This window comes from Equus quagga, chromosome 9, assembly GCF_021613505.1.
Source record: "Equus quagga isolate Etosha38 chromosome 9, UCLA_HA_Equagga_1.0, whole genome shotgun sequence".
NCBI classification, from domain to species: Eukaryota; Metazoa; Chordata; class Mammalia; order Perissodactyla; family Equidae; genus Equus; species Equus quagga.
This window is the reverse complement of record NC_060275.1, coordinates 55,235,374-55,261,596: the sequence shown is the minus strand read 5'-3', so window position 1 is coordinate 55,261,596 and position 26,223 is coordinate 55,235,374. Positions and strand designations below refer to the sequence as shown.

At 48.8% G+C, this 26,223-nt stretch overlaps 1 protein-coding gene across 1 annotated transcript in view; it reads right to left on the bottom strand.

Annotated features, from left to right (window-relative positions):
* CABLES1 (Cdk5 and Abl enzyme substrate 1) overlaps nucleotides 1-26,223 on the bottom strand; it is a 107,346-nt gene that overhangs the window by 56,327 nt on the left and 24,796 nt on the right. The window contains exon 2 of the mRNA XM_046671607.1: nucleotides 4,940-5,011. Within this exon, the coding sequence (XP_046527563.1) occupies nucleotides 4,940-5,011 (72 nt within the window). The remainder of the gene's footprint in view (nucleotides 1-4,939; nucleotides 5,012-26,223) is intronic.

Here is a 26,223-nt window from a genome sequence, read left to right as displayed (position 1 = left end):
ACCTATATTTCAGAGAGTCAGTTCCAGAAAAGCAGTGCCCGGCTTCCCAAAGCCACACTGAGGTCTGGGCTGGGCCCCTCACCCGAGAGATCAGTCAGTTCTGTACTCTGAGGCTTCAGGCAAGAGAGTACAAGATGACCCAATGAGGAGGTATAGCTGAGGGCAGGTGGGGTGTGGGCGCACGCTGGGGCGGAGGACTGGGGAAGGAGCAGGGTCACAAACATGCACAACTCCAACCTTTATTCTCCCCAAGGGCCCAGCTCAAGAGAAAGTGGGTGATGTTCCCAGTCCAGAGCTCAGGGTGTACACCCTCCAACCCTCCTCCCCACCCTCTCATCAGGGCAAGTCTTCCTTAGAAACCCTTTCCAAGAGGGTGCTGAAAATTATTTTTTTCCATAAGAAACACCACCTTAAAATGTAATTTATCTTGGGGGCCGGCCCCATGGCTGAGTGGTTATGTTCGCACGCTCCGCTTCGGCAGCCCAGGGTTTCGCCAGTTCGAATCCTGGGCACGGACATGGCACCGCTCATCAGGCCATGCTGAGGTGGCGTCCCACATGCCACAACTAGAAGGACTCACAACTGAAAGTACACAACTATGTACAAGGGGGCTTTGGGGAGAAAAGGGAAAAATACAATCTTGAAAAAAAAAAAAAGTAATTTATCTTGAAAAAATCACACTGACGTGAATGAGTGCAGCCTAAAGCAAAGAATGGGTATCAGATGTCTAGTGGCTTCCATCAGGAGAGGGGGGGTTCCCTGGGCCTTGGTCTGGAGCAGGAAAAGCCCCCTTTCTAGTCCCATCCACTGCCTCGGAGCAGGGTCCACCGCCGTGGCCTGCAAGACACTTCAGCAGAAACCACGGTGCTCTCAGCCTCCACCCCAAACTCACCAGGACCCTGAGCCGTCACTGGTGAGGCTGATGTGTACAAGAGTTTTGTAAACTGTTGAGCGACACGTTCAAACACAAGTATGCACATTCATACACATGTACACACATAAACATTCACACACATATGTTAAGCGTCGTGACTATTAACAGTCCATTAGCTACAAAGGGTGCATATTTTGTTACTATTTGCCTCCTATAGTCTTTTTCCTAAAGATTGGCACCTGAGCTAACATCTGTTGCCAATCTTTTTTTTTCCTTCTTCTTTTTCTCCCCAAAGCCTCCCAGTACATAGTTGTATATTGTAGTTGTGGTCCTGCTGGTTGTGCTGTGCGGGACGCCACCTCAGCATGGTCTGATTAGTGGTGCCAGGTCCGCACCCAGGATCTGAACCGGCAAAACCCTGGGCCGCAGAAGCAGAGCGTGCGAACTTAACCACTCGGCCACGGACTGGCCATTGCCTCCTATATTCTTAAAACTGCACCCTATGAAGGGTCCTGAATTCTTGGCTTTAAATAGATTCTTTTAAAGACTTTCAGGGCCCTGCCTGAGGGCCTTTAGTAGACGCTTCCTGTGGACTTCAGGCATGGTTCGAGTAGGGGACACTCACCAATGCCTCTCCCCACACTCCAGGCTTCCAAACCAGATTTAGTCTTCTTGGGGTTCCGGGGGTAGAGGCTCACTCTGCCTTCTTGGGGCAGCTCTCTGGAAGCAGACCCAGGACCCCAAACCGCCTCAGTTCTACCTGCAGAATGACTGTGCGAGTCTGCAGGCCACCCAAGGTCCCCAACTTCCTCTCACAAACACAGAAGGTTCTAGAACTATGTAGTTCCTGAAGAGAGGAGACTGTCTGAAAGCATAAAGGTCTGCTTCTCCTGGTGTCTGGACAGGGCCAAGTGTCCAGGAGTATCCTCACACTCTTGCCCTGTTTTCCCCCAAAAGCAGAGCTTCTCGGGCCAGCCAGTCTGCGGGCAGTAGGCCAAGAGCTAGGCTGTGGGCTAGATGAGGGTACCTTCCCATCCCCACCCCTGCAGTGGGAAGCGGGCACGGACCCAGCCCAGGAGAGGGACGACCCGGGCTGCCCCCGTCCCCTGCGCCTGCAGAAGGAGGTGCTGTTGCCCCTCAGGTTTGAGCACAAAACCCCCCAGCCTTCTGCTGGCCCTGGACCACAGGTGGCTGTCAGCACCAGCAGGAGAGAGAGGCGGCGGCAGTAATCACTAAAGGGCGCAGCAGCCAGCGCCCATCAACCCGGCAGGCAGAAACCTGGGGCGGGTAGGGCGGCTGCCATGTTTGCTGCAGAGAACTGAGGTTTATCTGGACACCTAGCAGTGATGTCCATGGTCCTTATCTCTAGGATACGAGGTAATCACCAGGCAAGTGGAAAACTCCCCAGTCTACACCCTCTCATTGTAAATGCTCAATTCTTGGAGTTCTAGGTGGACACTGGAAACTAACTGACAAACTGTGACGTGCAAGAGAAAAGCAAGACTTTTAAAAGGAGAACTTAACGAAGGTGCTTTATTTCGATATCAGCACCCAATTCTAACTGCATCCGTTGCTAATCTGCCCCTCGTTCAGCAAGCTGTCTGTTGTCTTGTGTTCTTTTCAGCATCCAACTAAACCACCAGGGAATCTAAGAAAGGCTTTAAGAGAACTGCAGTGTTGGCAACAATTGCCAAGGAAACTGGAAGCCCAGGCTCAGGTTGTGGCAGGTTAAGGAAAGAACAAATTAATTTCAAAGCTGCCTACACTGATGTGTAAATATGCATTTAAAAACATACATTTTAAGTGATGCAAAATTAAATTAGGATAGAATTAAATTAAAAACTAATTTAATGAAAGATTAGCTCTTTCTTGTTAGCACAGATTACAGGATACATTTAATTACGCAAAAGGTTTTTAATAGATGCCTTGGAGCCATGTGTTCAATCCACTGAGTTTAAAAGCAAGTTGGGCTAATAGCCTTCCACCCCCGCAGTTCCCAACACACTTCAGCGTCATTATCGGTGCACTCATTTCACAGAATCGGTAGCCAGGAAGGCCGTCAGAGATCAGCCGATTTGCCCTTCCCATTTTACAGACGGGAAAACTCAGAGGCCCCAGAGAAGCTAAGTGAATTTCCAAGGCCATGTAAACAATTAGAGAAGAATCAGCCCAAGAATTCAGGTCCTCTGACTCCCAAACATCCCCTCTGCTACACCATGCTAATTTTATTTCCTAGGAACAAGTAAGTTTCTAAGTAAATATTAGAACTTTTTTTAAATTCAAAAAAAGTCCACTAGGGAAAATAAAGACTTCTTAAACTGCCCAAATTCCCTTGATTTCTGACTTATTTTTTAAAGTTTAGATTTACACAAGATTTGTTAGAAATTAAGCATAGTATCCCGTAAGTGAGAGCTGGATGAAATGACAGTTAAGGCAGATAAGCCACTTTCGCTCTGCTCATTTGTGCCGTCACAGGACTGAGGGGCAGAGGGCAGAGGACCAGCCTGGGTGGATTCTGAGACGAGGGGGCAGGGCTGATGGAACACAGCACCCAGCTCCTCCTCGGGACCCTCTGAGCCCCCGGAATCCCTGAGGAGGGAGGAACATTTTTTTACCTGGTTTTCTTGGCTCTCAGCTACCACATTGCTCAAATGACTGGGGCTTCTAGCAGCCTCTCGAAACATCAGAGGCTTTTCAGCTCTACTTATTGATTTTCCTACTTGCAGCAGGGGTGACCTTACCCGCTCAAATGCCAAAGCCATTCGGTGCCACCTGAGAACGTTTCTCCTCCACTCTTGCTGATTACTTTGGTCCAGCACCAGCTCCCTAATTTGACTTTTAATTTAGCTTTTTGTAGGACTCCTTCAAGGAAACAGCCGTCTCCCCAAATCTAACAGTGTCTGATAGAAGATCACCTGCACCCAAACCACATTATCACACAGCCACACACCATTCATCCTAAGATGGTCCCAGAGGTTAGCAGGTTTTCAAAACGACTTCAGAAGTGGAAATCGGACTGCCTGGCCCTGACTTTCTCTTTGGGAATGATGTCAGCGATGAGATCTACAGTCATGTGACACTTTCCATCAGACCCCAGGTGTGTCTGTGCTCCACCCTTCATCCAGGCGGTCTGCGGACAAGACCTAAAACCTGGGAGTGACGCTCCAGGCAAGCAGGGAGAGGGATAGACCCCTCATCCACATCAGCACCCTCCCAGACTCAAAGGGAGGAGCCCGGGACTCCTGAGTCCTGGCTAGCGGCCAAAGCAGGAGGGGTGCAGATGTGGGTTCCCAGAGAAGCTGGTGCGTGGATGGAGTGCACATCCTCCAGGGGGCCTTTCCCTCTGCTGCCTGTCGTGCATGCCCTGTATAGCTGCAGCGTCCCATCCTACCTCAGCTCCTTCTGCAGGGAGGAACCGCCACGCCGGTCAACCCAGCTGGCGCTGCGGTGAGGACTGAAGGGGACGTGGTATGTGAGCTTTGTCTCCTCCACTCAAGGCCGAGTGGACTGGGGTGCAGGCGGGGCCAGTGGAGAGGTGCAGGACCAGAGGAAGGAAAGCTGCCAGTCAGAGGCATGGCAACTGCTATCAATCAAAAAAGATGCCTCTCAAGCACTTCTCTAATTCTGAGGAAGGAACGGATTGCTTTCAGCCCCAGGGGAGCACTCACAGCCATCCTAACTGAGTTTCCCCAGCAACTGGCTATAGAGTGACATCCGGGAACCTCCTAATGAAGTCCAGAACTGTGACGACGGTGTCACTGTGCCTGGGAAGGCTGGGACGATGACGGGCTCTTCTTCATCAAGCAGCAGCTTTCAGAGCGAAAGGGAAACGGCACCCAAATTCACATCCACACCGAGCTATGCCAATACTTAATTGGGACTAAACAGTGTTCTAGTTCTAACGGTCCTCAGGGTCAGGGTTTCCAAACTATGAGTCTGGGGATGAGACTGTCACTTTTTACATTTAATTCCATAAATCAAGAATAAAAAAAAAAAATCAAACTTTGGCTGCCATCTTATACCGCAGGCAATTGACATACACAAAACGCAACACCGAAAACTTGCCTCCGTAGAGGGGCGTTCTCCTCAATGTCTTCCAGGGTCTCCAAGGACGATCTCTGGGAGATGAGGCGACGTCTGCAGAGAGAGGACAGAAATCTAGGAGTTAAAACTGCATCGTAATATGGATCAGGCATTTCTGCAAATCTAAAACGCTTCTAAAAAATAAAGTCCTTAAAAAAAAAAGTTGGACACAAGCAGTCTAAGAGGCTGCCATGTTCCCAGCCCGCACCCTGCATGCCGGGCCCATCTTGCCTTGCTGAGTCCTGCGCATTCTCCCTGGTTATAGGGCCAATTTGTGGGGATTAGGGAAGTGACTGATCACTCTTATGCTGCAATTTCCCCAAAAGACAAAAAACGACAAGATGCCCCTTAGAATATATAACTTGGGTAGTATGAGCAGTTTTTCTAAAGCATTAGATAAACTATTAAGTATTCAAATATCAGTGGTCTGAACCAGGTTAGCTGATAAATATTAAATTTTTAAAACATTAAATAAAATTTCAAAATCAACAGGATGCAATAAAAAAAGTTATGGTCTCTGGCCATGGTTTCAAAAGCAATTAGAAACAGGGAAGATATCATTTTTGAGAGAGCTTCTCAGAGACTAGTAAGATTAAATATCAGCACCTGATCAGGCAAAACACAACTCTTTTGGGCTGCTAAGACTACAAACCACCTGCTAAAACCTCCTTGAGCTAGTTTCTTCTGCGCGACTGAAATAAGAAGAGGTCCCAGTTAACTGAGAAGATGTGGCACGGGGACCAGGGTGCGGTGGCGGCTGGTGACTCTACAGTAAATCCATCTGAACAAGGACCATCATTCACAGTCAATGGAGATGGACAGAAAAAATCTGAAAAGAATGGGACTAACATTAAAAGGATAAGTCTATTTTGCATTACATTTGACAAAATTTAGGTTAAAAACATGCAATTATAACCATATTCCAATTTGTCCTAAAGAACAAAAAAATGAATGTTGTTTTGTTTTTGTGTGTACTTCTTCTGACCGACCACCCTGAACCTTTTGCTTCGTGCTTTACTTTTAATAAGACAATCAGAACAGTCATTTCTGCAAACTATTCAAGGGATCCATCAATTTTCTAAGAGCCTTTCTTATTAATCTTTTGATATTCAAATCCTTTCTAAAATTCTCATCACACATTCCCTCTTTCCTCCAATGGTAAAATGGTCAAATGCTCTCGGACCCTCATTCGTCAGTGTGAGAAGCAAGAGATCTCCAATGTCACCTACAGTGTCTTCACGACATGCAGGACCTTTTGCGAGATCTGCAGTTTCACTCTGCAGTTAACTTACATGGAATTTCTATTTCCATAATATCTCCAGATTTCCAACAGTCAGCCAGATCTGAGGCAATGGCTGTGGGGAGACACTGATACTACCTGAGGGGGTGCAAAGGGGCCTGAGGGGGTGGGGAACCGATTTTATGGGTGGGCAATTCATTACTAAGTAGGACCTGCCTATGCAGCTCTGTAACTCCACACTCAGTTCACCCTGTTACAGCATCCTGCCGCTGTGGCTTTGAGGGGTCCAGGTCATCAGTTGAGGCACAGCCCCTGCAAGTGCTGGATCTGACTGGTATGGAGTCCCAGGCTGGGACAGGGCAGATGCCCAGGTAGCCACACTCCCACCCGTCGTAGCTCTTGGGGACAGGCGCCCCCACGTTCCCCATCCGAAGGACGTGCAATTCCACAAAGGAGCATGCATGCTGGGTCAGACAGACTTGGACTCCAGTCCTGGGGCCAGAGGCTTTGGAGCCTTAGGAAACTCCTTAATCCTTGAGCCTCAGTTTCCTCATCTATGAAATGGGAAAAGGAGAGTAACTAAGAAACAGAGAGATGCAAAGTCCTTGGCACAGGGCAATTAATGACCAGCAGCTACTGGGTTTTTGCTTTACATTCCAGTTTCTTCCACTGGGGCTGAACCCTGACCCGACACCCCACCCCATCCCCAACTAACTAGGATCAGCCCTGCTGCCCTAGCTCTGGCCGCTCCTCCAACTCCAGACAGCGGCAGGGTCACCCCAAAATGCCTTGTGCCTGAGCCCACCTGTGCCACATGTCCTTCCATACCCTCACCCCCAACCCCTTCTAAGCATAACTCTGTGCATCACATTTGCCGATCACTGGCTACCTAGGAAATCAGTCCCCTTCAGGCCTCCGTGCAGGTTCTCACTCAACACCAACGTCTCCTCCACAGCCAGAAGGTAGTGATTAAAATGACATCTACCGTTTATCTCCGGATAATGTTCTGAGTTTTTAAATCAAAAGTGAAATATTAGTTTAAGTATGCACACCCAAACTGTCATTAGAGATAACTTATATTCACAGGCAGAAATAAATGTTTAGCTTTCAGATCCTGGAAATCTCAACAAATTCTGTCAGACATTGAGCCTTCCTTTGTAGAACGGCGTTTTCAGGTGACTAGTAAATAGACATTCAGTGTTTTGCCCAGTCTGCAACTGAAGCAGCTGTGTAGCTTCAAGGACAGCCCTCCTTGGGTGATCCCAACAGAGGTGCACCAGGAAGCCCTGAGGTGGGTCCGTGGGCAGCAACCCAAGGCCCTAGCAAGGGCCCGGCAGTGCACCCCCTCCACGCCCTGCACCCCACTCGACCACACCGACCACGAGCCTCGCCTGTCGGGAACACAGAGCTGACCCAGGCTTGACGCCTGTCCTCAAGGAGCTCGTATTCGAGGGGGAATCCATGAAATCCCACCAACAATCCCTCAGGCTCCTCTGGCATCGGGGCTGCCTCCCGACTCCTATCCCGAGAATAGCGTGCCTGTTCCAGTTGCACATGCCAAGCGAATCCCATGTGAACACCGGGCCGGGCAGCCTGGGCCCCACAGGCTCTCGTCCCACTCAGACCAGGGCGTTCACCCTAGAAAAAGAGGTCCATCCACGGAAGCACACCATCTGACAACTCCTCTATCAGCTCCAGCTTCCTATGCTGGAAAAGAGAGGTGCTCATTTGGAAAATAACCAAATTACAATAGATCTTTCTACACAGTTATAAGGACTTGTTTTTTTTTTTTTTTCCTCCAAATTTTATTGTGGTGAAATACACATAAATCTTGCCCTTTTAATCATCTTTTAGTGTACAGTTCAGTAGTATTAAATACATTCATTCATAATATTATGCAACCATCACCGCCACCTATCTCCACAATTCTTTTCATCTTGTAAAACTGAAACTATGCCCATTAAACATTAAACTCCCCATTTCTCCCTCCCTCCAGCCTCTGGCAACCTGTAGGAGCATATTCTTCTAAAATATATCTGGAAATATACATAATAATAATATACATAATTACATAATAATAATATACATAATATACATAATAAACATAGGAAAACCTATGTTTTCACCAATTCATGAAAAGGCAAATTAGATGCCTGTGTTAAGATTGTTTAACATCAAAAAAACCTTAAATGCTAGTTACTTACATCTACTACATTATATTATGGTAGCCAATCTAGAAATCCTTAACATTAGTGTCCACGTGTGTACAACCTAGTTTCTGTTGTTTGTACAGAGCTATAAAGAGGTACAGCTAGATATCAAATGTGATGATGCTCATTCACTGGTGGTTACCTTTCACCTCCCTAAATCTTTTTGTACCATCACCTATTTTTTATTTGCTTTAAAGTATTTTATTGGAATCCTTTTGATAAAACCAAGTACTTGTTTAAGACAAAGTAAAGAAGTGAAAGTTAATCGATTTAAGTTCCCCAAAATTTCTAGGCAGTTTTTTCCCCAATAAGTTGACAGTTGCTCAAGTTAATCCAGAAAAGATGTAAATTCCTAGGATCTGCCCAACACCAAAGAGAAGACATCCTCTGTGTCAGCAAACTCCACTCTAGCCAGGGAGAAGGGGCATGGCTCTTCACTTCTTGTCACGGCCTGTAGATGAAGTGGCAGGAACCCATTACCTAGGCATCCCAACAGCACTTCTCCAAGAGGGTGAATTCTAAACTTCAGCCCTTCAGCCACCAGGTTAGTGCAGAAACTCTGTGAAGGGGCAGTGCCCCTGGCTGGGCTTCCAGGGCTCTCATGCTTTATTCAAAGATAACACACCGGTGGACGTCTTAAACCACCTCGTAGCGCTGCGGACCCGCCCGCGAGGGATCAGGAGTCTGCACGCGGCCAGCTACGCAAGGGTGGCACAGGCAGCCAGGGCCCGCCGCCGTCGCCTCGCTGTGGCGAAAATTTCGCAGCCGCCACGAAGCACACTGCAGAGCTCACAAGACTGACGCGAACGAGTTAATCTCACAGAAAGAATTAAGGACTTGTTTTTTAAAAGCTAGTACATTTGATATTCTCTTCATGAGTTGAACAGGTGATGATTCATGACTTTGTGTGTGTGAGCATGCACACACATACGCACACACTCACACTCTGGATTCCTCAAAGGGAAAAAAAATCCCAAACCTCCAAAAACCCAAAACCTGTTCCTTTAAATTCAGCGAATGCGCTTCCCTTCTCCACGAATGGAAACAAGCAATATATCCTTTGAGATGGACACACAGATCTTGGAAAGAACCACCACCTATCATGATAAAGAAACCGTCATACAGCACCAGGAAATCCAAGACGCAATGTCTGCCCTGCTTATGTAAAATAAGGACTTGTCGCTGCCACAAGGGCAAGCCCTGTGGTGCTCCTCTCTGCCCCCTGCCACCTTGCTGGATCTTTCCGAAGGACATAATAACCTCTCCCCTGCCTTGTGCCCTCGGAAAGCCTGCAAAGGAGGAGAAGGCTCAGGGCAGGGGCCAGCCTTCCCCAGGCACTTTGCTCCCACAGTCTGCCTCATAAACTAAGTCCCTTACTTGCAAACTCCTTATCATTGGGCTCAGTCAACAAGCAGAGGTCTTTGTATATTTTAATGACTGATAAGAATACTTAGCCTTGGACCCAAAGAGCATGCCCCTTATTAACCCAGTCGACATCAGGAAGAGCCCCCGCATTATGCGTCGATACCATCGAATGCAAGAGTCCATGACTGGTCCTCAGACTGAGTCCTCAAAACTCAGGGTTCCCCGAATTGTCTGACAATTACAATCTGGGCCCTTCTCCCCTCCACACTGGCTGCAAACACTTTTGAGGCTACTGTGGTTCACCTTCGACGTGCGTCCATAAGTCAGCCTCCCTGAAGCCCCCAGACTCATTTTAGAACCTTATCCTTTGACCACGGGACTCTGCCGAGATAAGGACACGCTAACCCCTGACAAGACTGCCTATCTGGACACACCCACTGGGACCAAATTAACCCCCTTATCATTAGTGCTACTGGTTCATTGCAGCGCTCTGTGCTCCTGGGACCCAGGGCTGGTCATAGTGATACTTATAATAAATCCACTTACACCAAAAGCTTAAAGAAAGGTCAGTGGGAGAAGAGAGAATAAAATCACACAGAAAAATGAGACTGGGCTGACAGAGGACTGGATGAGGCAAGACCCAGGACCAGTATTTCTCAAGCGTCTTTTAGGTACAAAAGTGTCACTGGCTCCATTTTCAGGGCAGAAGCAGTAACTAACCACCACACTAACGACAGGGCGAAGGAAAACAGGCCCAGCAGCTCGGCCATCCGGAAAGGCTTCCCTTGGTGCAGTTGGCAGTGATCCTGGAGACCCCAGGAGAGTGAGAGGCAAGGTGGGAGCTGTGTCCAGGGCACCTTCCTTAGCACTTCCGGAAGAGCGCCATCTCTTAGCCTGGTAAGCAGAGTGCCTCGGAGAGGGAGCTGATGTAGGCAGGGAGGGGCAGACGCCAGAAGAGCTTCATGAGAGCTGGACTCTGGGCTCACTGCCGACCAGTGAGGGTCATCCTGGTCCAGCTGGGGCAGGCAGTCAAGGCCAAACCCCTTACAGGGTGACCTGGGGCAGCTGCGTGGCCTGAAATCCAAAGTCAGGCAGTGGGCACTGCAGGGGACAGCTCTGGCCCGAGGGTTAGGACCTGTATGTGATGAGGAAGGTGACCCGTTGGCCTTGGCATTGGTGCCAAACATGGAAGTCAGGCTGGGTTAATGCTCTCCACCCTGGCTGCACCTTGGAACCCCAGGGAACATTAAAAATCTCGGGGAGCAAAACCCAAGCTTTGAGAGCAAGAGGGGAGCCAACCACTGCTGTCCTCCCAAAAAAGCAACTCTATGTGGTGCCAGTCGTCCCCAGATAAGGAGACCCCTTCCTGGCTGTCAGATGGGCCAGGGATGGCACGGTTGCCTCTTCACAGGGGTGACGGAAGGCATCAGGGATCCCTCAATGACACAGGAGATGGGCGAGCTGAGGTCATGCTCACCTCAGGTCTGTTCAGTTATTATGACCAAAGAAAGGATAAATCCAACCATAAAAATAATTTATTAATATGGTCACGAGACACCCACGCACTTGTAATTTACTTGCTTTGTTACTTGTGTCTATCTCCCACGGACCACCTCCCTCCCCAGAGAAAAGTGAACCACAGAGACAGCGACTGTGCCAGGGAGGGCCCGTACCTTCCCCATCTGTGTGCCCTGGGGACGGAGCACGCTTAGCCAACAGCAGGCACTCAATGAAGGCTGGCTGAATAAACTCAGGAACTCCATCGTCTGGCAGGTGGGTGTTCGTGGACTTTTCCCAGAGAGCGCCTGACCTTCCACTGGATGCTTTCCCTGCACGATGACCAGCGGGCCCTCTCTAGTCAAACTACGAGTGCCAGTGTGGTCCATAGAAGCCCAGAAGCCACCTCGGAAAGCTTCCCCAGGCCTCGCTACAATAGGAAGCAGAGGGAGGAAGATGACCCCCATCCAGCGGGAGGGGCGGGCGGGGACAGAAGGGGCCGTCCCCTCCAAGCAAAGCTGAGCAGTTCACAGCTGCAGGTAAGGCCTGATAACATGGGTTTCTTCTGTTTGAGCTCACTAAACATTCATCTTTCCAAATGGAATTCTTATTGCTTTGGTGACTAAAAGTACGTCTCACTGTAAAAAAATTCACATCAGGAAGTGTAAGAAGCAGAAACTGAGAAAACGGCCTGCAGACGCCCGCGCTGGAGAGCATCCTGTAGGAGCAGGGACATCCTCTCAGGCTCTCTCCTAGCTCCACGTCTACTTCTCCGTGTACGTCTGTCTGCGGGAAACTGTGCAAAGGAAAAGGTTTTACCTTTTTAAAAACAAAAGCAGCAGCGTCGGCCTGGTGGCACAGCGGTTAAGTGTGCACGTTCCGCTTCAGTGGCCTGGGTTCACCGGTTCAGATCCCGGGTGTGGACATGGCACTGCTTGGCAAGCCATGCTGTGGTAGGCGTCCCAAATATAAAGTAGAGGAAGATGGGCACGGATGTTAGCTCAGGGCCAGTCTTCCTCAGCAAAAAGAGGACGATTGGCGGCAGACGTTAGCTCAGGGCTGATCTTCCTCAAAACAAAAGGCAGCAGGGAAGAGCACCCCACCTTGGGACAAAGCTGGAACCTGGCTCCACCAATGGCGACACTCAGAGTCTGCACACGATGGAAGAGTGAGAGCCTAGAGGGAATCTGGGCTTCTCTCCTAGGTTGGGAAGAAGTCTCTGGGGCTGGGCATGCTGTTCTCTGGCTACAGACCAGCAAGTGAAAAAGGCAGTCGGCACACAGGGGCCCTGCCTGACTACTCACAGCACCCATCAGGGACGGGGGTCAAGGACCACCAGAAGGATGAGGGCTCCAGCCTCACCCTCAGTGCCTGGTCCTGACACCGACAGGTTCAGCAGCCTTCACCACAGCGACTGCAGGTGTGGGAGTGGCGGCCTGGGGCCTTTCTGAGGGCCAGAGGACTAGCAGGGTGCAGACTCATGGCCCCAGGTAAGGAGCTGCTGCAGGGCTGGAGTCAGGGCAGGACAGCGAGCAGTCCCCCTTCAATGTAGACACTGAGGAGCCTTCATCTCTTAGCCTCCTTTTCTGACTCAGAGTCACAAAGCTTCCACGGTGCCCAATCAGGGTCAAGAAGAAAAGGCTTGGGGGTCACTAACCTAGAAAACACAGCTGAGGGTTTTTTTTTTTTTTTTTTTTTTTTGCTGAGGAAGACTGGCCATGAGCTAACATCCATGCCCATCTTCCTCTACTCTTTATGTGGGACGCCTACCACAGCATGGCTTGACAAGCGGTGTGTAGGTCCACGCCTGGGATCCAAACCGGCAGACCCCAGGCCACTGAAGTGGAACATGTGAACTTAACCGCTGCGCCACCAGGCTGGCCCCACAGAGCTGACGTTTTCAGCAGACAGAAAATCTGTTTGTAAAATGTCATAAGATCCCATCCACTGGTTTTTGTATTCCCACATCACAGACATATTCTATTGTTCTGGAAATAGTGTTCAGCTCACACAGAAAAGGTTGTCTCAAAAAGCAGAGTATAAACTGTAATTTGTAAACTGACTGACTATGGGAGCCTACAACTTAAAGGAGCCTCTATATATCCAGGAATTACACTTTCATTGATATATTTTTAGTGAAAATGCTGGTTTTCAAATACCAGGCTCTCTTAAAGCCAAATGCGCTCTGACACCCCACTGCTATTTCCTTCAGTTCTCTAACACAGCTTTCAGTGGTCGAGGCCACAGCACCATGAGCTCGCCCTCCAGACTCAGCAACTAAGTTATGATAGCATTGTTCATGATTTGGCAGTTTCAAGCCAAGATTCCAGATGCTCCTTTAACAGAAGTCAAATCAGACTGTGCTCACTGAAGAAGCAGACTGTTTTGCACCGATACATATGTGTTCACAGATGAAGAAAGAAAAGTCAGCTGTCACCTCTGAATAGAAGCTACATAGAGTCTTAAAGCAAAAACGGACTTGGCTTCAGCCTGAAGTTGAGTTCCTCAGATCCATGCTTAGTTCTGGTTCCCACGAGCTAAAGCTTTGTCCAGCAGCAAAGGTGCTGACGAAACTGAACGCGGCCCTTCCTTGCTCACCTGGCAATGGTTGTGTGTTAGACTGTGGTGGAAACCCCAGAGGAGAGTGGTGGAGTCTGACATTGCAGGTGCAGACGAGCTGGGCCAGGTCAGCAGGCTGGGGCCACCTGCAGAGCCTCCTGTCTGGACCAGTCAGGCCCGGTGATGCCTTAGGCAAGGGGCACACAGCTGGCCTGCTTGTGCAAGAACCACCTCCTCTCCCCGAGGCGGCTTACACGCCTAAAGCCAGAGCCACACCCAGAACACGGATGGAAGCATTTCAAACTCCCCAGCGGTCACGGAGGTCTTCCTTACAATGGAAAGAAAATAGATTATCTTTAAGAAAAGGAGGGATTTGTAGATCAAGAAACAGACAAATGCTAGGAAACAGATTTTGAATCTGGCAACGTTTAAAATCTCCAGCTGATGAATCAGGCAAAAATCAAATTACAATCAATACACCAGGAGTTGCCAATCAGCTTGTTCAAATAAGATCTGTTTCTACATTTTTATATGCGGGTCAAGAAAGTGACTCTCAATGTTTAGAGAGAATACAGAGGCATTCGGCCTGCCTGAGTTTACCTTTGTTTCAAAGTTCTCATCAGACTTGCCAAACCCTGGAAAACCAAGGTGTGAGGTCATCCCAGCGTTCAGGGCTGTTCAGAGACAGCCCTGTTACAGGATTTAACGACTGGCCGCGTATTCGCTCCCCAGATCCCCGCAGTTCACCCTGCCCACAGCCGCCCTACTCATCCTACAAAACACCTTCCCATCATGTCGCCCCCAATCTGAAGATCCGCAATGACCCCCTCTGGGAACGAGTCCAAACTCCTCTGACAAAGGGACCAGACGGAGGGTCAGAAGACAGCAGCAGACACAGCACACTTAGCCATCCCGAAGGCACCTGCCCAGTCTCCTGGGTCATCCTTGCGGTGTTGGGAGACAAAGGGCCCAGCCCAGGGCCGCCGGCTGAGTGACAGTGCTGCATTCTACTTCTCATTCAGCCTCATCCCAGAGGGAAGGGCCCTGCCCTGCAGCTGGAGGGAACAAGTTGACCAAATGTGCAGAAGAACAGAAACCAAAAGTAGGTGTATCAAAAAAAAATCAGGACCCAGCAAGGTTTTGGGTTTTGTGCAGCTGAGGAGGGAAATGACATTGTCCTTGCTACAGAACATGCTGGATACCCTTTGGGGGAGGGGTGACAAGTAGGGGCCAAGCCAGGACAGGGTGAGGGTGGGAAGGAGACATCAACAATGGAGAACCACTCAGAATAAAGGGTCAGCTTCACCCTGGAGAGAAAAGAGCCCTGTTATCTAACACAACCAGTCCAAGAAGTTTGGGGCCAACTCATGTATGTTCTGAGTGGGCATCAGAATTGGAGGGATCAATCTAGGTGTTCTCTATGAAAGGGATTCTCTGAGCCAGGTGAGGAGGGTGGCTGGGAATCCAGCACCTGGGCCCAGAGTTTAAGGCCAGGACAGACCAGGTATGGAGTGTGTGGGAGGCAGGGAAGGGCCCGAGTGAGCTCAAAGGAAAGCCAAGATTTAACTGGGAAGAGGCAAGGAGAGTGTCTCCTGGAGAATGAGCAAGCGGACCAGCACGGAAGGTTCCGGGGGTGAACTCGGGATGGACTTCTGACAAACACACCTCCCCAGGGCTGAAGAGGATGGGGCTGAACAAGATGGAACAGCAGGCTTGTGCGAAGCAAAGAGGAATTCCCTGACGCAAAGTCCGGGAAGGAGCCCAACAGGAACCAGGCCCCCAATCAGACGGCTAGGGTCGGTTCCAGGGGGAGCTGAAGAGACCCCAAGTGCACACATACAGATGGGTGGGGCTGGGGGGCTAATGGAACAAACACGTGCACCCCACAAGCATGTGTGCACACTCACGCAGTGCTTCCTTCTGACACCAGAAGAACAGAGGAGGTGAGGGAACACCTGCAAGGCTTATCGGGGGTGGGGGGAGCGAGGTGTAGACCAAGGAGGCCCGAGTCGCTTCCGTAGACACAGGCTGATTGCACCGTTCCCCAGCCTTCTGAATGCCCATGGCCTCCACTCACCTCCAGCCTCTCCAGGAAGCGCGTTTCATCCTGGACCCTCTTTTCTGTACTCAGGACAGGCCTTCTCTTAAACATCCCACCGTGACAATGGCCTGAGCATGGATGACCTTACCTCTCCTTCCCAATCATTAGGACTACTGATGCTTTGCAAGAATGCCTCTGCATGCTGAAGACTTTCTAAGCCAGAGACACATTTATTTTCCATTAGAAAGCAAAATGAGGACTCTCTGTGCCCGGTTCTACGGGGTTTGCAGCACAAAAACTGGAGCGGGACAGGAGAAAGCCACGCCCCACCTGGAATGCCCTCCTCTCCACAGCTCCCCGGTCCTGAAGAGCTGCGACTGTCAGCGGGAGCTAATTTAATTACAGCCAGCAGGGAGTCGGGGGAGGGGCGCTGGTTACCCCTTCTTCGGTATTTAACAGGACCTGTAGGAGGCTGCCTTCCAGCATAATCGCTCCCCTGAGTTTCTCCCTTGGTTCCCAGCTTGACCTTTCTCTGTTCCAAAGGGCCTTAAGTAGAAATGGATTTTGACAGCTAGGAAACAGCATGCAATTATTTATAGCAAATTCGGATTGATGGGGTTTCATCAATCTTTATTTTCGAGGAGTTTTCAGATTAACCGTGGCCCACGCTCAATAGCAGCTTATGGAAACGAAGATTGATGCTGCCTCGGCTCTCTAGCTTCAAGCAACAGCGTCTGGTTTCCTACCAAGGGGCCTGAGTTATCTCAGACTCCTTTCTGGAAGCCTTTAAAAAATGCCTTGTTTCTCCTTGGCCACTGATGTTTATTCCCTTTATTGAAAGCTGAAAAGGGGATCAGGCACAGCTGAATCACTGGCCTCATATTAAGGGGTTTATGGGGTAAGGGATGCCCCAAGGGTGACCAAGTCTTAGTTCAAAAGAAAATTCCGAAGCTGCTTCAGTCGCTCCCCATCCAGCGCAACCCTGCCGTCCTCCTAAGGTACAGTGCGGTGGCGCCCGCTGTCTCTGACCTTTTCTGAATTCCTACAACATTTGGTATCTCTACCCTACTTGGAACTATTCCTCTCTAGATACTTGTAGACTGATTGGTTTTATCCTTATTTTATGCCCACTATCTGCGGCCTGGCGGCAAGTACCTTGAAGACAAACAACTATTTCTTCTCTTCTCTGAAGCCCCTTGACCAGCACGTCACCGGGTCACAGCAGGTGCTCGACAATCCCTCAGGACAACATGAACAACTGTCTGTAAGCCACCGCTGGCCTAGGAGGGGCAGCAAGGCATCTTACCAGCTCCAGGGAGGCGGGTTCACACTGCTCGGAGGGGCTCTGCGAAGCCTCTCGGCACCCCAGCGGATGCCCAAGCCTCATCGGAATTGGGGCCAGAACCAAAGCTGGACCTCGGAGAGCAGCAGACCACTGACGTGCAAACATCTCCTGAGCAGCAGAGTGCCTTTTTTCAAACTAAATCTTACATCAAACCCCAAAATATAAAGCAGATCAGGATAATTTACTTATAACTCAATCACTAGCAGAGCAGCGAGGCTATTTTGATGGACAAACAAATCTGAAACCAGGAGCTATGGATGACATTTCTAGTCTAGGGTCAATCTCAGCATCTAATGTATCTCTTTTGGTCTTGGTTGCACTGTATGGAGATAACCTTGACTGACACAGATACGCAGGTGCCTATGGTAACCTTTTTTTTGTGTGTGCTGATTATTATTTTTTTTAACTTTTTATTAAGATTATGATAGTTTACAAACTTGTGAAATTTCAGTTGTACATTATTGTCGGTCATGTTGTAGGTGCACCACTTCACCCTTTGTGCCCTCCCCCCACCCCCCCCTTTCCCCAGGTAACCACCAATCAGTTCTCTTTGTCTATATGTTTAACTTCCACCTATGAGTGGAGTCATACAGAGTTCGTCTTTCTCTATCTGGCTTATTTCACTTTACATAATACCCTCAAGGTCCATCCATGTTGTTGTGAATGGGACGATTTTATCCTTTTTTACGGCTAAGTAGTATTCCATTGTATATATATACCATATCTTCTTCATCCAATCATCTGTTGTTGGGCACTTAGGTTGCTTCCACGTCTTGGCTATTGTAAATAATGCTGTGATGAACATAGGGGTGCATGGGACTTTTAGAATTGCTGATTTCAAGTTCCTTGGATAGTTACCCAGTAGTGGGATAGCTGGGTCATAAGATATTTCTATTTTTAATTTTTTGAGAAATCTCCATACTGTTTTCCATAGTGGCTGCACCAGTTTGCATTACCACCAACAGTGTATGAGGGTTCCTTTTTCTCCACGACCTCTCCAACATTTGTCACTTTTTGTTTGGGATATTTTTGCCATTCTAACAGGTGTAAGGTGATATCTTAGTGTAGTTTTGATTTGCATTTCTCTGATGATTAGTGATGATGAGCATCTTTTCATGTGTCTATTGGCCATCCATATATCTTCTTTGGAGAAATGTCTGTTCCTGTCCCCTGCCCATTTTTTGATCAGGTTGCCTATGGTAACCATTTTTAAACGTCTCAGGACCCAGTTCAATTAAATAGATGTGGCAGGTGAAGCTTAGTTGCATAAAATAAACTTACTCCAGCAGCGTAAGTTAATGATGCATATTAACATATAGATGGTCACCAGTGTGATACGGTTCGCTATAGAACACTACTGAGTCTGTGTTTTACTGCTGTTTTAAAAACACTTTATATACAACTACGTATAAATTATACCTCAAAATGTTAAACACAGAATTACCCCGGATGAGCAGCAATTCCATCCCCACATATAATCCAAAAGAAATGAAAGCACACCCACACAAACATCTGTACACGAATGTTCACAGCAGCATTATTTACAATAGCCAAGATGTGAAAACAACCCAAATGTCCATCAACTAATGAATGGATGAATAAAATGCAATATTACTCAGCCATAAAAAGGGATGAAGTACTGATACATGCTACAAAATGGATGAACCTTGAAAAGATTACACTAAGTGAAAGAAGCCAGCCACAAAAGACCACAGAGTGTACGACTCCAATGATATGAACTGCCCAGAACAGGCAAATCCATACAGACAGGAAGTAGATTAGTGGTTGCCTAGGGCTGGGTATGGGGAGTGGGAGGAATGGGGAGTGACTGCTAATGGCCATGGGGTTTCTTTTGAGGGTGATGAAAATGTTCTAAAATTAGATAGTGGTGATGGTTGCACAACTTTGTGAATATACTAAAAACCACTAAATAGTACACTTTAAATGAATGGTGTATGAATTCTCTCTCAATCAAGCTGTTAAAAAACTTACATAGGACATATAAAATCTATATTTACAGAAAAACATCTATTGAAAAAAAATACATAGTGAAGATGAATCAACCATTTGTGGAACTCCTAACGTGCCTGCTGAGATCCTCAGAGCTCAGGACAATACAATTTTGAAAACTATGGCTCTGGTTCAATTCCTTTGACCAGAGTCATGAAGACTGAGAGTTGAGTGACTATCCCAGGCCAGAGATCGATGGTGGGAGAGCAAGGATATGCCCTAGACCATCTCATTGCAGAGCCGTCCCCTTCCTTTGTAATGTGGCTTAAACTGGCCCTTTCGGGGCTGTTTCCAGCCCCAGGAGCAAGCACCAGGTGAGAATGGAAGGCGGTGGACGTGGGCAAACCCTCCACAGGGCAAGGCCAGCTCATCTCTTTCCCTGGGCCTCACATTCTCCTGCAGCTCCCACAGGATGGTCCATTTGGCCTGGAGCACTGCATCACCCACACCTGCTGCCAGTCCACGTCCATCCCCTCTCTCCTCACATCCCTGAAGCGGAAAAAGGAAATTTCCTTACCGCACACATCAAAGTGTTGTTTGTGTGGAGCTCTGAGACTTCAATTTCCATAACTTCCCGTTTCCCTGGCAGCTAGTGTAAGACACACTTGCAAATTACTCCCTTTTTCTTAAAGGCTGATACTGTTTTCTAGGAGAGAAGCTGGCAGAACCTTCAGGCATCCAAGAAGCAAGAAGACAGACAATACACCCTCTGAGGTGCTTCTGTCAGCATCTGGGGAGTTAGTTTAATTTTGTAACAGCTCATTTGGAACCCTTTGAAAATATATTATTAGCACATCTGCCTCACCATCTACATAATTAGCAGCCACAGTTCTAATTACCAGGCTGTTCAGAAAAGGCTTCCAAAGTGAATTTGCAGCAGGAGGGCTGTGCCGAAAACCACATGAATATTCACTTAGACGTAATGTAGACTCAACTGCTTATTGAATTCTTTGGCAAAAGCCTATCCCAGGTCTGCAGGGCCCCTTTGTGCCAGGGCTTTGGTGTGGTGTCACATGGCTACTGTGGAAAATAAGATATTCTTAACAACCTGGAAGGCGGGGCATACGCTGTTTTCAGACAGCAATGGGCTACAATAAATGCAATCAGCTGCCATTTAGTTTCCCAAAGGCTATTCAATGATATTCTTTAGGGCAGGATCCTCAAACTGGGGTCCCCAGACCTCCTACGGTTCTGCACACCTTCTAACATCAGACGTAAAGCCTGTGGGTGTGTGCACCAATGTCCATTTTCCCTTCTTTTCTAAAAGAGTCTACGTGATCCCAAGATCAGAAACCACTGTTAGCAGGCAAAAGATGGTGCTAACAGGGGTCGCAGGGGTAACAGGGCAGGTTCCAGATCCAATTCCACTTCTACTACGCGACTTTCAGCAAGTTGTCATTGTCATCGTTATCACTGTCATCACCTCGTACACACAAATATTCACGGTCCTAGGTGGTGGGGATACAAAGAAGAGTAAAGAAATGTGAGACTTGGTCCCTGTTCGGGGCAGCTCATGACCTAGTACGGAGACGGGGCAAATACAGCTCTAAAACTTCAAGACTTCGGTCAAAGACTCACAGGCAGAGCTTGGAATTCAGGAGCTCTGAGCCGTGCCCGCTGGGCAGGAATGCAGGGCTGGTGGCATCACGGGGAACCAGAGTCCAGTTTGGGTGCGTGTGGTGGGTGGGTGGGTGGGTGGGTGCCCGGTGAGGATCTGTGGAGCCTTTGGCTCTGCTCCATGGGGCCAGGCCCAAGTGCCTAGGGTTTCAGTGGGTGGCAGGAATCTTGGAAAAAGCTGACGGATGACAGTCAAAGCAACACCAAAGCAGAGATGAGGACCTAAAGATTGCAGGAGAAATAACACTTTGATCTACCAAAAGGAAAATAGAGAATAGCAAAACAGAAAGACTTTGTAAAACTTTACCAAGAAGTAGAAGCATGAATAAAGACATGCAGGGCTGATGAGAAGCGTGTATACCATGGGAAAGTTCAACACATGTGAACCCTTCACTCTCCACCTGGGACAAAGCTCACCAGAATTATATACCATCACTCACTCATGCATTCACTCATCCATCAATCACTGATGAAGCACCCCCGAGAAGGTGCTGGGGAGTCAAGGAGAGAGGATTGCCTTCAAGAACAATCTGGTGGGGACACATGAAGAGAGAATTATAGGAACGGAGAGTGCACTGATAGGTGTGTCTGAGGGGTAATGGGAGCAAGGAGGAGGGAGCCCAGGTCAGGGCGGGACCAAGGAGGAGCAATCAGAGGAGGCTACCTGGTGTCAGTGCAGGGACAGACCTTGGAGATCACTAATCCAGGTGAGGAGACCACGCACAGGTCTATACAGGTCACCTGTTAGCAAAGTCCCTGAGACCCCCAAAATGGATGACACTACCCGCTCATCTGTGAAGGGAAGAGCAAACTCTCGCATATGGGGCAGGCGGTCTGAACTTTCCCTCTATAGAGCGAAAAGGCCCCTCAAATGGGTCCTGCTCCCTGCTCAGCCTGGGAGGTCTCTGTTCCTGGATTTTGACAAATGTCCTCTGAAACTGAAGCCTGTCAAGCATCAGGATGTGCAAGGCTCATTCTGATGCTGGACTGTGCCTATTAAACTTGCCCCACAATTTAATGCCTCATGATCATCAAGAGCCCATTTTCTCAGGTTCATAAAAAACCCAGCAGTCTGGCTTCTGCTTTTAGACTAATAAAAAGCATAAAGGGCATAAACAGACCCGAGGCCCATCAACATGCTCCCAGGGAAGCCTTGGGTCTATGGTCTTGGAACCCAGAAACACTGTGCGTAAAGCTGCTGCCCAGCTCTCAAGGGGCCACAGCGAAGGTGCGGAAGAAGAGACCTTCGCGCTGTGTGTGCTCAGACGTTCCTTCAGACAGCACCACAGGTCTCAGGAAGGGCACCAGGGCAGATCAAAAGGCCCGAGGACCCCAGTTTATATTTCATTTTGTGAATATTATGCAGTAAGCATTCTGCTAACGGCTTCGTAGACATCTTTGCGTTTAATTCTCACAACCCTCCTGGAAAGTGGGTACTATTCTGACCCCTATTCTACAGATGGAGAAACTGAGATTGTGACACAGTATGTGACTTGCCCAAGGCCACAGAGCCACAAGGTGGCAGATAAGGAACAGGGCAACTTCCATATTCAAGAGGCTGAGGCGGCACTTCGAAAAGGAGATTCATTCTGGCATCTCTCCTCTTCCAGAACCAGTAGTTCACATGTGTCTGATGGAGGAAGGAGTGGCCGTCTTCCAGAGGGCAGGTGGGAGGGATGGAGGGCTGGGCTGCTCAGGGATCCCCCCCTCCCACAGGGCTGCTGCCCCGCTTGGGGCCACCGCCAAGCCCTGGCAGGAGCCACCTGCCCCACGGCTGCCCACGACACCACACGGCGACCGGCTCCAATTAGGGGAAACGCACAGACTTTCCAAGGAGTCTTGGGAGAGCCTTTGCAGGTCACGTGCCACTTCAAACCCCCTCACGTACTCCTCAGAGCAAGAGGACGCGTCCAACGTCCTTTAAAATTCAGATGAGCTCTCCAGAAGTTTGTTTCAAAAGAAGCGAAGATCTGTTTCTGCCATATTTGAAAGAAAGCTCTTTTAGCTTCAAACAACTTCAAAGTTTATTTTTCCAATGAAAGCTATTTTGCCAAAGAAATAAGGAAGTTTTACCCAACTGGGGAGGAATGATGGCTTTAAAAAAGAATCAGCTTCGGAACCTTGGACTGGGCCGGGGGAAGGCTCACTCTTGGAACCCCAAGGTCCCGTTAACACTAGAAATAACTGTTTTCCCGATAGACGAGGCAGCTTCTGCATCAAATGTCTGACGTTACAGGTTTGATGTCTTCCATCGGTTGCTGAGGTCTTCAGGTGGCTGGAGCCCTGTGGAGACCGCGTACCATGGACACCTCCGGGGGGCCTCCCAGAACAGACCGGCACCTGCACAGACCTGACTGCTTTCTTCCCGCAATGAGGGCCTCAAGGGGGGCGGGGGGCTGTGGAGGGGTAGAGCGGCTGGGGGCTCTTCTTCCAGGCTCAGCTGTCAGCCTAGCCTGGGGCACAGCTTTGCTCCATGCTGTCTTTATTTTCATAAAAAAAATTTTTTATGGTTTGTTGTGCAAGCATCACTACCATCCCTCCCCAGAAATTTTCATCTTCCCAAAATGAAACCACACTCATTACATACTCCCTCCATCTCCCCCCAGCCCCTCTCTGCTGTCTGCCTCTGAACCTGAACTGGAGGTCCCTCATATAAGTGGGATCAAACAGTATTTGTCTTTTCGTGGCTGGTTCATTTCACTCAGCATGATATCCTCAAGGTTCATCCATGTGCAGGTGTCAGAATTTCCCTCCCTTTTAAGGCTGAACAGGAGTACATACCACATTTTGTTGAGACATTGATGCATCAGTGGACACTTGGGTTGCTTCCACTTTTTGTTATTGTGAACAATGCTGCAATGAACATGGGTGGGTAAATATCTGTTCGAGTTCCACACCTGTTTTGTTTTTTCTTTTTTTTGGTGAGGAAGATTGGCCCTGAGCTAACATCTGTGTGTGGTTTTTTGTCTAACTCTGAAAGGGCAAACTGGCATCAGATTCATGAGAGGCCCCAGGGGCTGTCCGTGGGTGGCCCTGAGGGGCCTCAGATGTGAAAGGAGCAAAGGCAGTCCCAGGAGCTGCCAGTGTCCATCCTGCCCACACAGGTGTCACCCAGAGAGCTGCCAGCTCAGCTCTGCGGTGTTTACGGGAAACCGCCCATTTTTTAAGCGTGGGAATGGATGGAAGGGCACAAGCCCCTGCGTGTCCCAGTCTCCTTCCACACCCCCAAACACACCCTTCCCTCCAAGGAGGCACAGCTGCCTGCCGAGCTCCCCGGTGCGCAGCTCAGGCTGCAGCGGCCCTGGTCGGAATGGTCCCTCCCGCCCCCCTGGCCCCTCTTGGAATGCAGAGCCCCTCGGTGCTCTCACGGTGTCCTGGGCATCGCTGTCATTGCAGCACTGCACCATCCTGGGGGACCTGTTTGGCTGGCTCCCCTAAGGGACTCGGGGCTTCCTAGGTCCAGGACTGAGTCATACCAGGTGCACAGTAAATACCTGCGGAATGACTGAACCACCCAAAAGAATCAGCATCTCAAAGCCCCCAGGACAATTAGCACCAAGTTAACACTACAAATTACAACCGACAGCAGCTAACCAACATGATTTCCTTAAGACGGCACCTTGGGAGCCTTTCAAGGTATATTTTGAATGAGCTAATAAAACTGCAAAAAAGGAGGCAGCTGGGGCTGGCCCCGTGGCTGAGTGGTTAGGTTCCCGCGCTCCGCTGCAGGCGACCCAGTGTTTCGTTGGTTCGAATCCTGGGCGCGGACATGACACTGCTCATCAGACCACGCTGAGGCAGCGTCCCACATGCCGCAACTAGAAGGACCCACAACGAAGAATATACAACTATGTACGGGGGGCTTTGGGGAGAAAAAGGAAAAAAAATAAAGTCTTTAAAAAAAAAAAAAAAAGGAAAAAGGAGGCAGCTGGTAAATAAAACAGATCCTGAATTTCCACATAGCTTTTGGAAAAATTGGCATACGGGGTGACCATGCGGAGCCTGACGGTTCTCAATGGGGGCAGTGAGGGGTGCTCCCCAGCTCTGTCTGTCATGTGCCACAAAGGTTGTCAGCCCTGACAGAGGAAAGATCCAGGAAGTCTCCCAAAGAAGCCTGGAAAGTTTTCATTTTTTAAGTGAAAAAAAAAAAAATTGACATGGAATTGAAATCACCATTAAGCAAACATAAAAATATTAAAGCGGACTCCCAGGAGATTAGGGAAAATAATTTCTGCCGATAGTGATCTTGAGACTAGTTTTATCAAGTGAATCGAGAACTAGGCAGGGAGTGAGCGATCTGGTTTCTATTTCCAGCTTCCCCTGTCCTGGTTAAGTCATTCAGAGCTAACCGCTGCTCCCTGTTTTTTCTACTAGGAAATGAGGGAAAGGCCACCCTGCCTCCTCCGTTAAGACCTTCAGCAGAGAAATCATCCTCGACCCAGAACCTGCAGGACACCTCGACTCCGACCCGGAACCTGCAAGACACCCTGACTCTGACCCGGAACCTGCAGGACACCCCGACTCTGACCCGGAACCTGCAGGACACCCTGATTCTGATGAGGTGCCACAGAGAGGACTCAATATGCTCCTACAAGGGCAGTGCTACCCAGCCACGAACAGTCACATGCAGGATGCCATGTAATGACAAGGAAGGGTGTTCATAATGTATAATTTAGTGTAAAAAGGAAACTGTTATTGTATTCTAGGTAGTATGAAAGAATCACTTAGTGCCATTACTGAAGAAAATAGGTAGAAGGGCAAGAAATAGAAGAAAAGGTTGATGGGATGGTCCATTACGATTAAGTCATTTCTTAGCCAGCCGCTTGTACACACATCAAAAAGTCCCTGGAACTGCTTCTTTCCAGTAGACAGGAAATCACTCATTTCCTTTGAAACTTTCAGGCACCAAGTCTGACAAGGAATCACTGCAATCAAACCAACCTTCCCGTTCCCTTTGTAAATCACCCCGGTATGAGAGAGTGCTTCTAGAAAGCTGGGGAAAAGCGGCAAAACCTATAGCGTGATGGATACCCGTGTTCACAGCAGCACTGTTCACAAGAGCCAAAAGGGGGAAACAATCCAAATGTCCATCAATAGATGAACAGAATGTGGTATATCCACACAATGGACTATTATTCAGCTTTAAAAAGGAAGATTTTGACACACGCTACGACATAGATGGGCCTTAAGGACTTTATGCTAAGTGAAATAAGCCAATTATAAAAGGACAAATACAGTATGATTCCACTTACACGGAGCACCCAGAATAGTCAAATTCATAGAGACAGATGGTAGAATGGTAGTTTCCAGGGGCTGGGAGAGTGGGGAGTTATTGTTTAATGGGTACAGAGCTACAGATTTGCAAAATGAAAAGAGTTCTGG